Consider the following 16,095-nt stretch of genomic DNA (forward strand, 5'->3'; position numbering starts at 1 on the left):
TTCATCTCACGGCAGGCCACATACTAATAATAAAAACACTGACAAATTGTCAACTCGCCTGAACAATTTTATGCATTTCGCTGCTCGTGAAACACCTGCAATGCCAACTTTTAGTATTATTCTTTCAACATTTCTTTTGTATTGCATCAATACAGCACACTAGTGCGATCAAAATTAACCAAGAACATTAGAACTGCTTTAGAAAAAATGTGAAATCTAACATGTATAATAACAGTGTTGACCAAAATGAAGCGACTCCACTATCGCTTATAACCAAAGAACTGTTTCATTCGGAACGGACAAAGGTCTCTGCGCCGCTCTGGACCTCATCTTCAGTCGAACAGCTCGTCCATGATACTGATGTGACGTGTAGATGGCTGCGAGGCAAACAAACACATGTCATGGCTCTAAAGCTGAAAACACTTAAACAATATGTGATGGGAAAACATTTAACTTGAACGTAAACTCGGAGACGATAAATTGAATACGATTGTGCAATTACATAGTTTGCCCACTAGGTGGAGACAAACACTGTTATGTTTGCTACACAAGTTAACTTCAGTCTTTCCCATACTTATACAGCGTCAAACTGAATGGTACCAGTGTGCAGCTGCCCTCATCGTCAGTTTCATAATGACTCATGTGAGCTTCTTCCTCTTCTGGTTCCTCCAAATCTTCAATTGGAGACAACCTGTAGGTCACAAGCCACGTGTTGAATATTAGTGTGATCATACAGGGACATTGACACACTAGTGGCGAGTGATTACATGGTACTGTGGGAGTGTGAATCAGGCTGATCCAACAAAGAGGCACTGGAGGTGAAAGCAGACACGCGCCGCCTGATGGGCTTCACTCTTCGCATGAACCTGTAAAACAGCCCGGCAATCCTTTATGGATCATGTGTCATTACAATAATGAAAAAAAAGCCTACACTCTTCTTTCCCACTCATCCATCGTCCACTGTTCCAGAGACTCACACCTAATAATCACATAAGAATCAGGAGGCAGCAACAAAAACAAAGACTCACCCAGAGGAAAAGTCTTCCTCTGATTCAGGCTCAGTTGAAGTACGTTCATCCTCAGACTCGAGGATCTTAGGTAGTGTGGTGGTAACTGGTGTTGCTGGCTGTCTCAGAAGGGTGGAGGTCATGATCGGGGTGGAAAATCCACTGTGGAAGCTGCTCTCGTCCATTGAGGAGCTTGTGGCGGTGTTGATCACGGGAACCTCTCCTTTGTCTTGCACTTCACTCACTTTGAAGAGGTGGCCCTCCAAAGAGCGCTGATACATTTTGACTGATGGCCCTGAGAGGGCAGTAGTGGGACATTGACTTCTTATACTACTGGCTCTGAAAGAAGCGAAAGACACAGGCGATGAACAAACCACAGTGTTTGGCGAAAGGATTCTTCAGTTTTCCTCTCTTGCCACAACAAACTGTGATGCTGTTGCCACTTACATATCCATGCGATCTTGTAGCACCAATTTGGAGCTGAACTGGCTGAGGATCTCCAAAAAGGCCACATTAGGCTGCTGCTCTTCATTTGCATCTTTGAGTGCAAACCGTATTCCATCGCTAATGATGAGGGAAACAGCATTTAGCAAAACCAGACAGCCATTAACCTTTCTTTTTTCAAATCCAACTTAATTCAGTAAAAAGAGATAAAGTGAAGGGAGACTGGCATCCATTTATATGAAGCAACACGTGAAGCTGAACGATAAAACACTTCATACCAATGCTTCTCACCTGTGGAGGGCCATCAGAGGTTTACGTTCATGTGGAAGGAAAACACCAAAACTAGAGGCAAGTCTTTTGGCCAATTCCTGAACCATACTCAAATCCTGCTGCTCTTCACTCATCATCTCAGAGAAAAGCTGAAGGAAAAAAATGCAGGTTGATATTGTGCTTAAACATTATGACAAGTCAACTGAGTCTTTACAGTAATGGTGGAGTCATTCAGCTTAATCAAACAGAATTCAACATAATACGATTCAGGGTTTCCACAAGGATTTCTTGAAACTGTGGTGGAGGCGTGACAATAAATATGCTAGTTTTTAATCATGCAAGGTAGACTTCTCTCTCACTGTCCTCACACGGTCCGTCGCTTCATATGTCCAGCCAGAATGAGTGACTTAAGTTCCACAAGCAATGGATCTCAGTCATTATGATGCTTCACTCCGATCTTGTCCACCTTGATGAAGTGCATATGTCATCTGTTTGTTTCGATGTTTCCACTTAGTTTCAATAGTTTGATCACGTTATATTAAATTTTTCTAAGAAGTGTGGTAGCTCTCATTTAAGATGTGGTGGTGCGCCATGCTTGTTCACACGTGGTGGAAACCATACAACTATCCATCACAGTTGAGATATTGTTTAAGCGCTGTTGGTCGTCCATCAATGACAAGTCACTGCTTCATAGGCTTAACTTTGCACACCCGTATCATTGTAACATCAATACACAACTGTTCAGCCTTGCTTCAACATACACCCACCTGCTGAAGACTCAGGCAAATGGTCTTGGCACTCAACACTGGACTGATCTGCCTGGTCCGGCTGAGTGTCTCCTTGATGATGTCACCAAAGTCACTAAAGCGCTGGAAGTACAAGTCAAAAACATGGAATGAATACGGTGGACGTGTGACAGCCATCAATCATCAATGAAAGCAGAAGCAAAACTTGGTCTAGTCGTAACTTTTAAGACACAACATAAAGTTTGTTTCAACTACTTTCTCTAATGGTATTGGGGCGGTCCACTATTTTTCCTTTGGGTTTCAGTCGCATCTCTTCTGATGATTCATACACAGCCGAGTGACACGCTACATTACATAGACCCAGAGCGGCATTACATCATACATTATAGGAATCTAAATGTAGCAGATTGCTGTTTCAAATTATTTCAGTCCATTATTCTTGATTTTCCTGCACAGATTTTACAATGCTTTTCTCTTAGATGTGGACGACCTCTTCTGGCATCTGTTAAGTGTTGATATGTTTCTCCTGATCTTTGAGGTCTTCACCATCTCAAGGAGTCTCAATATGGTTGCTAGAAACTAGATTTTAAAAGAAAAATTCCACCCTTCCTCAGTCAGGTGCGTTTTGAAAAGCACAATAATAAAGGATTTAATTGGGAAAGAAATTGGAAAATACATAAAATGTACACCTTGTGGTAATATTTGAAGACATCCGTGACAGCATGGATGACCAGCACGCCACATAGGCTGAGCCTGCAGAAGCCTACCAGCAGGCTGCGTTTCCTCTGCAACTCTGTTATCTTCTGCTCTTCCTCCTCCTCACCTAGGACAGAGGTGACGCTTAAAATGTGTAGAGTCAAATGGAACAAAAGACATTGGAGAGGATCCATGAGTCATCAGCAACACATTTCAAAACAGAAAATCAACATGGAAAACGTGAAAAATTCTAGAATGTTATTACAGATACCACTTAGTTCAAGATCTTCGTCGTCTGTGAAGATGTAGTCCACCAGAAAAGCGCCCATTTCTGCACGAAGAGACTCAGACGGCAGACACACCAACGACTGTGTGTTCGGATGGGAGTGAGCTGGCTTGCTGTAGATCAACAGCAGGTCACATAGCAGTTCAAAAGCCTGAGGAGGACAGTCAAGGTCAGTAAAAAATGTCATTCAACCGTCTTTGCAAAGCCAGAAAATAGCAGTGAAATGAGATGAGAGGTTCTTGTATGATACGTCTACTAACTGATAACAATGGCTTCTAAATCCCCTATCCAGCAATTGAAACGTTTCTGACCCATAGGTATGCTGAAAATGTTGAACTCTTGTTCTGCAAGATCATGAGGTTGCCATTTTAAGTTGTAATCAACCATGATATTCCATGAACGGTGTGAGTACCTTCATGCGATCACTGAAGTTATAGTCCATGCTCAGGATCTTTCAACAGATGCTAGAAAAGAACTATGAAAGAAACTGCACCTCAGAGATCCAAACCTCAGCAACCAAGCCTGAAGAGTGCAGCAAAATGACCACCTTTTGTGTGCAGATAAATGTGAAAGCACTGTAGCCATGTTAATAAAACATTTAATACCAAAAAGGTCTGCTTATTTAGCATCTCGGAAGAATGGTGAGCCGTAACTAATTTCTAAACAGATTCAACTTTTGACCATATGCAACAGAGTAGGCATGTAGTAGGCATCATGTGAAAAACAGCTACAGAACTGCTTTTTTCCTGAAAAAAACAAGTCTTTTACCAGACAGATTAGATTAGATCAGCGCAGAGTGATGATTTGTTCCTGACAAATGAGGGCACAGCATAAACATGGTAATTCTTCATCACACAATTCACCAAATGAAAACGTAGATATCAGATCTTACTAACCACATTTCGGATGTCAGCTTCGTTCACAGAGAGACACATTTCACAGACTCTGTAGAAGGATGGCACCTGCTTCTCCAACAGCCCTAGTTCTGCCTAATACAAAAGACATGTTTTTAGTTGTAACTTGAGTTTTTCATCAAAAATCAATCTGTCACACGTTATTGCTAGAATGAGACAACATATTACAGTTTAATACTAAGGGGGGAAATATTCAGAAGTGAAGTAGCAGCTGGTGCCACAATCGTCAAGATTCTTTAAATGATTAGTGATCTAAAGAAATGACTGGTTATTCTGAACTAGTCACAGGCAAACTGAGATTTAATGGACCATAGCATCAAGTTATGTTAGTCATATATGCACCTCAGTCATCACGTTTTGAGCACTGCTGACTTTAGCCCATATCAAGTGGTGAGCTGCGCACCTCAGGGCAGAAACCATGAGCTGAAGAAACTATAAAAAGATGAGATAACAAAGAGGAATAGTAATAGCAATATACACAGGGCAGTGTTTTTAATAAACACGTCTTTGAAAATACAAAGATGTCAAATGCCACACTTCTCTGTCAGGGAACCCAGACTCGATTTGGCTCTTCATCAGCTGCATGCAGGGTTGAAATAGTCTCCAACTGCGGGGATCTTTGGCACTGAAAACCCCACAGTGTTATCATGTTGACTCCAATGCATGTTGAAAGATAAAGCAGATACCTGCTCAAGGCAGCAAGCCTCTTCAAGGGAGTAGAGGCACGGTATACGTTGTCTTCATCCGCAGCAGCCTTTAACACACAAGACTAACTACAGAAGAGGAACTTGGTATCACCACCACAAACAACACTATTGAAAACCTCACGTGATGTAGGTCTCTTAAGTTGCTGAAAAAACATTCACTGAGAGTGTCCATCAGCTGGCTGAAAGCTCGGTCAGCACGGGAGGAGAAGATAAAGGAGTCAGAGCAAAGTTTATCGACCAGAGTGGCACAGGCATCCAACACTGTGGTCTCAGTGTGCTTCAGCATAATGCCACAAATCTGAACAAGGAGCAGGTCCAAGTGCTGGAAAAGAGAGGACAGTAGAGTTATTGGTGTTTGGCCACAAATGTTTAAATAGTGAAAGACTGAGTAATTCATTCCATTATTATGAATCTGAAGGGTTCGGTAATACTACTACTGTTAGTACTACAAATATAATTCTTATCAATAATCATTTTTTATTGCTAGAATTATTTTAAACTGATTTATCCGACTTATAATTACCTTCTGAAGGCCAACTCTTTTGGTGCCAAAGTTGCAAAATTGCAGCATTTAAACATGGCAAGCAGCAAATATGAAGCCTCATGCAGTCAATACTTTATACAAGCCCATGGCGGACACCAGTAACTTCAATCTGAGCAGTTGGTGTGCTTCAAGTAGGGTAAATAGAGACAAAGATACGAGGGAGGTTATAGTTTCATCAGAAGAATAACAAGGGGATTCAGATTCATCAATGTTTACACTGTGATGAAGATCATACAGTGAGAAAGAAACTGCTTTGGCCCATAGTGAGAGCGAGTCATTTGTCAAGCTAGTTCACAAACAGCACATGAGGCGGATTGTTACCGTAACTATGCAGCCCAGCAGGCTTTTAGTTAGAGGGCGTCTTGGACTTGGACTTTGTATAGACACAGGAGGTTTTTTTATTTGCTCCATGTAAATCTTTAAAACTGTGTCAATTAAGTATCTTAAAACCCGTCTAAATGTCAAAGCAGAGATATTTATGAGATTATGACAGGAAACAATGATCAAGCTCAATCAAAACAACTCTATCAAACCTTTTCCATGGATGGAGAACTGCTGTACATCTCCAGGTCGAAGTACAGTGGCGCTTTCAGAAGGAGCCCTACAATCCCAGAGTCTGCTGAGTACTGAAGTTCAGCAAGAGGAGAGAAACACACAATGATTTGTATAATCTAATAATAGACACATTAATCAAAACTAAAGAGCAATACCCCAGTTGTACAAAACCCAAATGGCAACACTGTGTTAATAAGTAATATAGAATATCATGAACAAATTCGAACAACACAGGAAAACATTGATTCTTTACCTTGGTGAGAAGTTGAGGAAGTAAAGGGATGAAGTGGTTTGTAATGCGTCTTTGATCTTTCTCCTGAATTCTTTTATCCTTGACGCTCTGGACACAGGATCAAATCCACAGATATATGGTTCAGCTACATTCTCACTTTTGTACATCCTGCATCGTCTCACCCTAATGCTAAATCCAAAGTGTGATTTACATAATGCACAGATTGGTGCCTCCACCATAAAACTGTACTGTTCCACGCCTCGTAATGACATTCTGGCTTCTTTAAAGGTTCAAAACCTTTTTCAATATTGCTACCTGGGTATAAATATGAAACCATTCACACCAACATTTTTACATATGTAAACAGCTTTGACAGTGTACTAATTAAAAAGACAGGAAGATGAGCTGCAGCTTTATATTTTCATCATTTGCACTTCATCTGAAAAAAGTTCTGGCACTATACTTTATAAATCTGCTTGTGTCAGGTCATGCTATGAATTATGTTCATAGCGTAACATTTTTTCCTCTTATTCTGTTTTTGTCCAGAAGCACAATTTTAAAAGCATGATCTGGATGAGCAGCACTGGAGTTATGACAACTTGCTGTGTGTCAGCACCTTCTTTCTCTGAGCTCTGCCAACAGGTGGCGACGCCTCTGATGCCTGCCTCATGCAGCACATCATCAATTCTATCAGGGCCCCCTCATCCTCATACATCAAACCTGACAGGAAAGATTCAGAAAAAAATTCAGTGGATGACAACACCTATTGTCCACCCCCTTGAATTTTGCATTAACGGTTTGTTTGAAGCACTAAGTGAGCCTCACCCGAGTCCTGCAGCAGACATGTCGTCATAGCGTCCCAGTCTTTAAGCTCTGATTCAGCAACAGCCCACAGACTGTCCACCAAATATGCTGCATGCTCGTGCAACTGTCAAACAGAGTGTATGTGACCGTTGGCAAATGATGTTTTGACTAAACTATTTAAACAGATAGCTTCACAAGTTATGGACATTATCGTTCAGGTAATCATTCAGTACTTCTTACCCCGGACTCACGCCCAACACAGTTTTTTAGCCACGTGGTGTCACGTAGTTATGAAATAGAATGAATGCAAAACACACAACAACTCACACCAAACGTGCCAAGAAGTGGTTTTGGTCAAGTTGTAGACAACTTATGTTGTTGATAGAGGATGTCAGTCAAAAAAATGTAAAGGTACTTTAGAAATTTCAAAATAAAGCACAGTTCGAAGACTTTGAATTGGGTTCAACTGTGAAACATAATCATACATCATGGCGCATATGCCCCCCCACTTGTTTTCGTCATTAAATGTGTCATCAATATCGCCGCGTTGCAAATCTTGGTTGTTTCGGTGAACTGATGCTGCATCCCACACCGGGCAGAAACTGCATTTCGTGTGAGTCGGCGCTTTGTATAAGACAGCGCGGGGTTGCCGCAAACCACAACCACAAACAGTGACCGCTTTGGCCATGAGTCTGGGGTTAGAGACTAAAGTAAATAATGCGATCCTAACTAGTCATTGAATTAACATCTCGGTTCACTACCTCACTTTGAATGAAGAAGGAGATGAGGACATGAATAAAAGCTGAATTGGTGTTCTCATTATCTCCGTCTTCAGTGGCAATCAGACTTCTCAACCTGATGGAGAGATGGAAAAATAAATTTGAACCAGACAATGGATTCAGGACAATTACAGATCATAACATGAACATAACATGACAAAGATTCTGATCTCTATTTTTAATGTTATTAGGTTATATTGAAGACGGGGGAAGAAAACAGGCAATAGCACATCACATACTTGTTGTACAGGAAAAAACCAGCTGCAGATGCCAAGCCTTGATGTTTCACATACACCAGAGGGTATATCTGCCCACATTCCTCTTCTTCGAGGCCTCCCTCTGCACTCCTGTGTGTGTACACACGTATACATTAGAACAGTGCTGAAACCACAAACACCTCTTACCAGGCACTTTAAGGACGTGTCTGAGATAATTCACACTTATACTCCTTGCAAATGTATTCATGGCTAAAAAGATATAATTAAATAATTCCAACAATTCAGGCATTTCTCCCAATAATTTGATCCAGCACTATCAAATACAATCTGGGAGATGAATCAGTGGTGTAAGGATGTTGGCTAATGTAAGAATTCACGACTCATTGAATCACAAGTGTGTTATCACAGTTGAAGTACCCAAACACTTCAAATGTTAACAGTCTGTGTTCCATTTGTTCCAGTAATTACAGAAACATGGAGACAGGCTGCATTCATATCTAGCTCCGATACAGAAAGCATCTCTTTAATAATAATAATAATAAGACGCTGAATTCAATAAGAACAGAAAATTTAGATTAGGCTGAATTTCCCCACTGGGACTCATAAAGGCCATCCAATCTAATCTTAACAATAAAACTACAGGCTGAATATAACATTAACAATATGAGATCGGTGGTCATAATGTCCATGTTATTGCTTCTAAGGCAGATCATAACCCGGACGTTCAAAGTAAAATTCCAGATTTCAGACAGCAACAAGACAAAAGCAAAAAAAAAAGAAAAATCTCACTGATTAATTAGCTCCAATAGCTTAATGACTTCCACTGCAATCTGTGGTTCTTTGTCCATCACCATACTGAGCATCCGCTCCTAGAACAGAAAACATGAGCTTAAAAGAGACATGAAAAAAAAACATTATTTGGAGCAACACATGCATGGGCGAAAAGTGTCATTATGTACTTGACAGGGGCTTATTAACTTAGCACAATTAACTAAATTAATGCACTCAGAAACAAAGACAGACAAAGACAGGGTGCATGAAGTGGAAATCACTGAAAGGAAAAGGAGACAGAGGGAAAAAATCCAGGAATGAGACAAAGGACTAAACCAGAACAGAGACATTAAACAATGCATTTTAACAAAAGACAACAGACAGATGCTGAAGGGAGGCAGTCAGATGGACGAGGGGAAAAGGAGGGGGGTAAACATAAAATGAGTTTTGAGCCAGATCCAGGGGGATATCTCACTTTAAATCTGCTGGTGAAAAGCTCTAGGCGGCCAATGAATTCGATATTCTGGTACAGACCCTGCAGCACCTTCACACACTGCAGACGTACCACATTTCGCTGAGAAGATAAACACAATAAATCACACAAACATAGATGGTGACTGAAACAAGAAACAATCCATTACAGGAAGGCATGATGAAGATATGCTGCTTTAGAGAAGACATCACATACAAATTGAAAATAAGGGAAATCAATATCCAAATGTACTGGTACTGATGTACTGATGCATATTAAAATAATAAACTGGTTATTTTTCGACAAAGTTTGTGAAAAATGAAGCAAGAAGGTCAAATGCAAAACCAGCATTTGATTCCTGACTGTTTTCTTCGCCCCAACTTGTAATCAGATGTAATTCCAGTCTTTCAGTACTTACCATAAAAAAACCTGATATTCTAGCATAGACTTTTTGAAATAGGTCACATGCCTAAACCCAAAACATTAGCTCAGACACTTAACAATATGTCTTTTTGTGGCCCACCTTGTCGTACAGAGTCCACCCCAGGTACTTCAGACAACTGTCATTGAGGAAGTATTCCGGATCGGTTTTAAGCCACACTCCCAACTCCTCAATGCATGCAGCCCGGATTTCAGGCAGACGGTCTCGGTAGCGGTTTATAAAAACACCACTGAAAGTGCTGACAATAATGGATGACAACTCTTCTCGATTTTCCTTCATCTGAAGCACAAAAAATTGGATAGATTAGATAATAGATTAAAATGTTTAATCTCAGTGAATCACACTGGGGTACGTTAATTGATTAATGCGATTAATGTAAATTAATTTTGACTCTGTTCTAAATGTAACTTAAAGGAAGATGTTATCAACACACGAGTGGCCAATAATGCTTATAATGTTATGCTTTTGGCATGTTTTTGAACCCTTTCAGTGCCTCTGACTTTATTCTAAAGAAGGATCTTGACAGTATCTGTTGGAAATGTGCACTATTGGCCACCCTTGTGTTGACTAAATCTTCTTTAAATTACATATAAAACAGATACATTAATAGCGAGTTAACGCAGCTTTAGTGCCATTAATTGAGATTAAAATTTGGATCTATTGACGGCTCTACAAAACAATGATCAATCTTTACATGTCATTGTCTCATAGTCTGAAAATAAATATTCTACATTTGTTATAGTCATGTGTCTTACAAAATCATTACGTATAAAACAGATACAACTGAATGAAATCAGCATATATTTAACAATGTTTAGGCCTCGGATGTTCACGGCACCTCGCTGATGACAGCTTGCAGCTCCTCTAGTTTGTCTCTGGCCCTATCCCTCAATTGCTTGTTGTTTTCCATGTCATACTGCCGCTGGGTTGTCTGCAGCTGGTCGGACACAATGACAGATTGTTCCACCAGCCCGGTCGTGAGCTTAATAGCTATGGAGAAAAAGAGGAATAAAATAATTTCTACTGATATTAGTAATTTGCACAGTGGGAGGAAACACATGCGCACACGGGCAGCACATGCAAAATCGACCCAGAAAGGTCCAAGACTCTGCTTATTCCCTTAATGGGATGTCAGGGGGCTGGTGCCTATCCCATCTACTTGCTGAGACTTTGTGGTTCCTTTCCCAAGTGCATTTTAGGCAACATAAGAGAAAGACAGCCACTCATACCTATGGCCAAATTCAGAGCCACCAATTCACTTCTATGTGTTCTTGGCTAATGGGAAGAAAGCACAGAGTAAAACTGAATTCATCATGGTGTCTCCCAGATATGCCTCAAGATGGAATTGAATCAGTTGAAAGGTTTCATGGTATTAGAGCTTTTCATGACTAATTGTTTGAAGGTTTGATTTTCAGTCGAGACTTAACTAATGACTTCTCCACCCAGACAAACACCATTTGGAATACGGAAATACAACTGTGATCATTTAAAATGGGAGAGTGACAATGAGTCACGTAGAACCTATGGCCCTCAATAGCCACAGCTGGCCCACCAGCCAATCGTAGCCAGAACTGGATCTTAACTGTTATTTCCTAACCTCAAGTGAACAATCGTGCGCATGCCAACTAACTAACTCACTGAAGGTTTATCCTCTGTAGAAGACTCATCTGAAAGAGGAGAACTCCACAGCACTTCAGAGCACTTTCACAAGTGAGCACAGCCTTGCCTCATTGTTCAAGAGTTATGAGGCCATCTCAGTACAGTGACTCCTGAACAGTGGTATGGTAAAAAAATAGTTGTTGTGATAAACTTGGGAATTCCAGTTTCTATTTTTGAATTAACTGTAATTAAATAGTCAAAAACACATACCAATGTTGAATAACTGACTAATATTGCTAATGTATACACATGCACAGTTGTACTTAAGGGACAGTTTCCAAGTTCATGTTTTCTCCCTCCAACCAGGACAAAACAGACGATAGCTGTGATGGAGGTTTCTAATTTGATACAAGCATTCCTGTTTTTGTTGATGTTTGTGGAACACCAAAGAATGGCCATTTGACTTGTTGAAAAAAATCTTTGTGGCCCTGTCAGATTGATGTGAGCAGTATAAATATTAATTTAATCCCTGCATTCCTTTCCAAAAAACACCACAAACTTACCAAGCAGGGTGCTGGTATGCCTAAATGCTCGAAGTTGGGAGTCAGACAGACCGGTGAGCAGTTCCAGTACGTAGGGGAAGAGGTACTCATCATAAACGAGACTGTTCCGACAGGAATGGACAAGCACTTGGGCAAATTCGCAAAAGCCAGCTTTGAATTTTCTCAGCTGGGGGCCTGTGGCACACAGAGGATAGTTGGCTGAATCCTGCAAGACACACATACATACAACACAGTCAAGCCGTTCTGTTTAACATATACAGTGAATAACTTCATGAACTTCACCAGGATTAGGTGAGACATTCTTACTGTCAAGTGTAAAATTGTTTTTAATAGTGCTCTCTATTGTTACCAAGTACAGCTATGTTACTTGATATTCTTCAGTCATTCTAGCTGCTGTTTCATGATGCAATGGAGGAAAAGTGCAGCAGCAACACTCTGTTATTAAACCCGATGCTACTTGGTAAGCAAACGGACTGCAACATCAAAGAACTGGCTTGACGGTTTGACAGATCAGAGAACAGACTTAAAAGAAGTGACAGCACTCCCATGGAGAGCGTCCTCCTACATGAACAGCCAAATCATGCACAAGCCCAATAGCTGCAGTATTACAGCAAATATACGTATGAATCACCACAAATAAGATTGTGTCGATATTTTGACTGAATTGAGTTCAAACTGTAGTGATCATTTAGGATGCTCCTCTCCCAAAATGTGTTCCTGTTTATATCTGCATGTGTGTGTATATTAGCAAAAAACAGAGTGATGAGTTAACAGTAGACATTTATTGTACTAGAAATTATATCATTAATGAATGCAGCACTATGCCAAGAATTTTTTTCAGGCCCAGTGGCACCCTCCTGAAAAACTTTTTTGGCCTGTTTTCACCCACATTCTATATTCAAGGTCATCGGCAAAGGATAAGTAAAAGAAATCGAACAAAAAATGAGCTCAATCACAAACAGAATGTAAGCTACACATCAAATTGGAAACTTGACATGGAGAGTGTAGTAAAAGCAAGGGCATAAACCAGATGTTTTGATCATGAGTTGGAGCAGTGTCAGTGACATTAATGTAACCCCCATTCACTGTAATCTGCCCCTTTTCCCTAAAGCCTAACCACACCTCAGTTTTCTCCCTCTCTGTTTTGAGGTAGAAAAATCTTTATCTTAGGCTCTCTATCATCTGTGATAAATGTTTTTCCAACAGCTGTATAGTTGGCTAGCAAGCAGTAAATGCTAAGACCCCATAATATATCCACTCTCCCCTTGCAGCGGTACACATGTTCGTTAATAGGCAGCGGCGCTGCACAGTCAGTCATAACCCTAAATGATTAAATGATTATTGATTTATCAATGGACATATCATATACTGTTGGCATATTCATTTTTTGGCCCACCAGGCCTGTGCAATTGCAGGGGAAACAAGAACAGATTTCAAACTAGCAAACACTTCAACAAAACAGTTTGGCAAGTTGACATCACCTCTTTGAAATCTTTTGCCAGCTGGGAGATGATGTCTGTCTTCTGAAGACTGTCCAGCATCTCTCTGCTCACAACTCCTGGAAAAGGTGTACAATATGTATGTAGATTTAAATCATTGTCTATAATTCCTTTATATAAAAAGATAACATGCTCAGCTTTGTTTTACTCTCACTCAGCAAACATCAACATGCTATCTATACAAGATTTACACTACTTGTCAATATTGCTTCGTTACCGTTCTACAAGATCAATATTCAACTATTGGGCTGAAATGAGGAAGATAATCTGTTGAACCCTGACCCACTACTCCCCCTCCTCCAATCTCATATCCTCCCTCTTGACCCCCGACCTTTGCATCCGCAGGACTGAACAATGAAGTTGATGAGCACAAGCAACCCGTCCTCACGGCTCTGTTTGTAGATGTCCAGCCACTCGTCCACCACGGTCTGGAGATTGACAAATGTCAAAGAGAACCTGAGTTGGATTAAAGAACAGAAGTATCTAACAAAAAAGCCCTTTGTGCCAATGCATAATGGGTGAACATATCAACCTATACGGCCAAAATATTAAAAAAACAATTTGCTTTTGTTGCTTGCTTATGACAATATATTCTGTTTTTATATGTCAAACATTTAATGTTGGCGAAGACGGGCACATTTGGGGAAACCCCCTTGATAAACTGATTGAAGCATGGTTCACTATTGTTTCTTTTGAGTTAATCCTTTTGTTTTGACCAAAAGGAAGACAACAATGGTCAAGATGGATGTGATCTGCAGCTCACAATGACGCAGCTCACAGCTTCGGTTTTGTTTTTAAAAGGGGAAATTGTAAAGATGCCTGCAAAAAATGATCGTCTCTCATTCAAGCTGACAGCTTGCTTTTCTGTTCGACATGTCTCTTCCCATTTCCCTTTAAATGTGGTCAATTCAACCCATGCTCATTTTCAGCACATGCTCACCACCATAGCACTCTTTCCTGAGCAGACAGCATCAAAAATGTCTTTAGCACTGATTCTCTTCTGAGGGGACTGTTGAGGTCTTGGACGACTATTGGGGCTGGGTGTCATTCTTGCTGCCGTATTACGCCTGGGTCTCTTGGGCGGCTGGGGATGAAAGAGAGACAGAAGGGCAGCTCAGCAGGAGATTTACAGTGAATTGAAGTAGTCTCAAGATTTTAAGGTAACCGTGGCGAGATAAAGGATGGGCTTAAAGTGAACCCCCATAGGGGAAACTGTATATAGACTTGCTGTTTTCTCAATTGCTATTACAAAGTCAATCTCAAGGAATAATCTAGCACCACAAACACTTAAGCATGTTGATGACATGTTTAGGGCTTTTAGTTAGCTGCATTTCTCATCAGAATTGTCCAGATTTGACTTTCAGGTTATATGCGATTTCGATTTCACAACTCACTCATTCCTCAGTCAAGTCCTTTTACAAAACTCAATTTATCTCACTTCACTGATGAATTTACTTGGGGAATGTTGCAGCTTATGATAGAGTGGATATGGCGAGTAAGTCAGTAGGTATACCTGACGTGCGTTTGTGGCTGATGTCGACTTTCGTTTTGGCGTATTTATTGTGGCTTCATAGTCACTTCCAGAGTCATCCCACTCATCCATGCTAGAGAAAAGAGGAAAATGGTGACTTGAGATGAGTTTGAACGTCTAACAATCAGAATCTGATATACACACCAGTAACCTGCAGGTTTTTGTATCAGAGGTTATAAAGTGGAACTTAAAAGTTGGAACTTAAATGGCAAGGATGCACCAAATATATCCAGCCAACATGGCAAATAAAATTATATACAACCTTCAGGGGAATAGTGAAAACGAGGAATATGGAGCAATATTTTCATGTCTTCACTGAAAACGACTACATGGAAAAAATATATACTGTCCACCATATTGACAGATTCAGCATGAGCAATGGCTCTTATGAGCGGTCGTTTTCTATGTTCATGTTTGTGCATCCCTGTTACAAAGATGTTCACATTGAACATTTCTGAGCAATTCATGCAGCATATTAGCTACAATACCTTTGAATATCCGAGTCTTCCATCTCGTATCCGACGAGGTGCTGAGGAGGCAACAAAAAGGAGATTACATTCGTTCAAGTATAATAAAGTAGTAAAAAGAGTTGCCATGACACTAGCAAACTTTCCTATAGTTAAATAGCAATTGAACAATGACAGGAGGCAGTTTAAATTTTAATTTCTGAGCCAACTGTTAGCATTAGCATTCGGGGTTATGCAAGCAGAATATACCTCCGCGTACAAAAACTACACAGGAATACCGCTAGTTCCACAACAACAGTTAAATCCCACCAGAGAGCCACGATTTATTATGAAGAATGCGAGCACCTGTTTGAGAAAGTAACTGTATCCTTTGCGTAATTGCTTACTTGCTACTCTCGCAGAAGACGGGTTGGCGCGCATCAAGTACAGCGAATGGATCTGAAACGCGATTGGTTATAATCCCCACAGTTAACGCCTGTCACGAGCAAATTCGACTCTGATTGGTTCGATTCGAGTCACTCAAAGGTAAGGCGTTAGCTACAAAGCTAA

At 40.5% G+C, this 16,095-nt stretch overlaps 1 protein-coding gene across 4 annotated transcripts; it reads right to left on the minus strand.

Annotated features, from left to right (window-relative positions):
* Positions 1–59: 59 nt before the first annotated feature.
* Positions 60–15,997, minus strand: LOC128767319 (cohesin subunit SA-1). Of its 4 annotated transcripts, none has more exons than XM_053879278.1 (31): positions 15,933–15,997; positions 15,568–15,608; positions 15,062–15,152; positions 14,489–14,632; positions 13,880–13,976; positions 13,531–13,607; positions 12,050–12,254; positions 10,726–10,877; positions 9,969–10,166; positions 9,449–9,547; positions 8,992–9,071; positions 8,224–8,331; positions 7,967–8,060; positions 7,227–7,329; positions 7,018–7,121; positions 6,423–6,509; positions 6,148–6,240; positions 5,192–5,392; positions 5,050–5,117; positions 4,901–4,988; positions 4,706–4,795; positions 4,346–4,438; positions 3,435–3,600; positions 3,157–3,290; positions 2,489–2,590; positions 1,743–1,870; positions 1,455–1,571; positions 1,029–1,346; positions 768–866; positions 601–691; positions 60–377 (listed from the first exon to the last, which is right to left on the minus strand). In XM_053879278.1, exons 2-31 carry the CDS (start codon positions 15,588–15,590, stop codon positions 333–335), a joined length of 3,495 nt encoding a protein of 1,164 aa, XP_053735253.1. In that variant the 5' UTR covers positions 15,591–15,608; positions 15,933–15,997; the 3' UTR covers positions 60–332. The 4 variants fall into 4 exon arrangements, with proteins under 4 accessions (XP_053735253.1, XP_053735252.1, XP_053735251.1 ...); XM_053879277.1 differs by having other exon boundaries at positions 3,235–3,290; positions 15,892–15,979; XM_053879276.1 differs by having other exon boundaries at positions 15,892–15,979.
* Positions 15,998–16,095: the final 98 nt, after the last annotated feature.

The sequence above is a fragment of the Synchiropus splendidus genome, chromosome 11, assembly GCF_027744825.2.
Source record: "Synchiropus splendidus isolate RoL2022-P1 chromosome 11, RoL_Sspl_1.0, whole genome shotgun sequence".
In the NCBI taxonomy this organism is placed as follows: Eukaryota; Metazoa; Chordata; class Actinopteri; order Syngnathiformes; family Callionymidae; genus Synchiropus; species Synchiropus splendidus.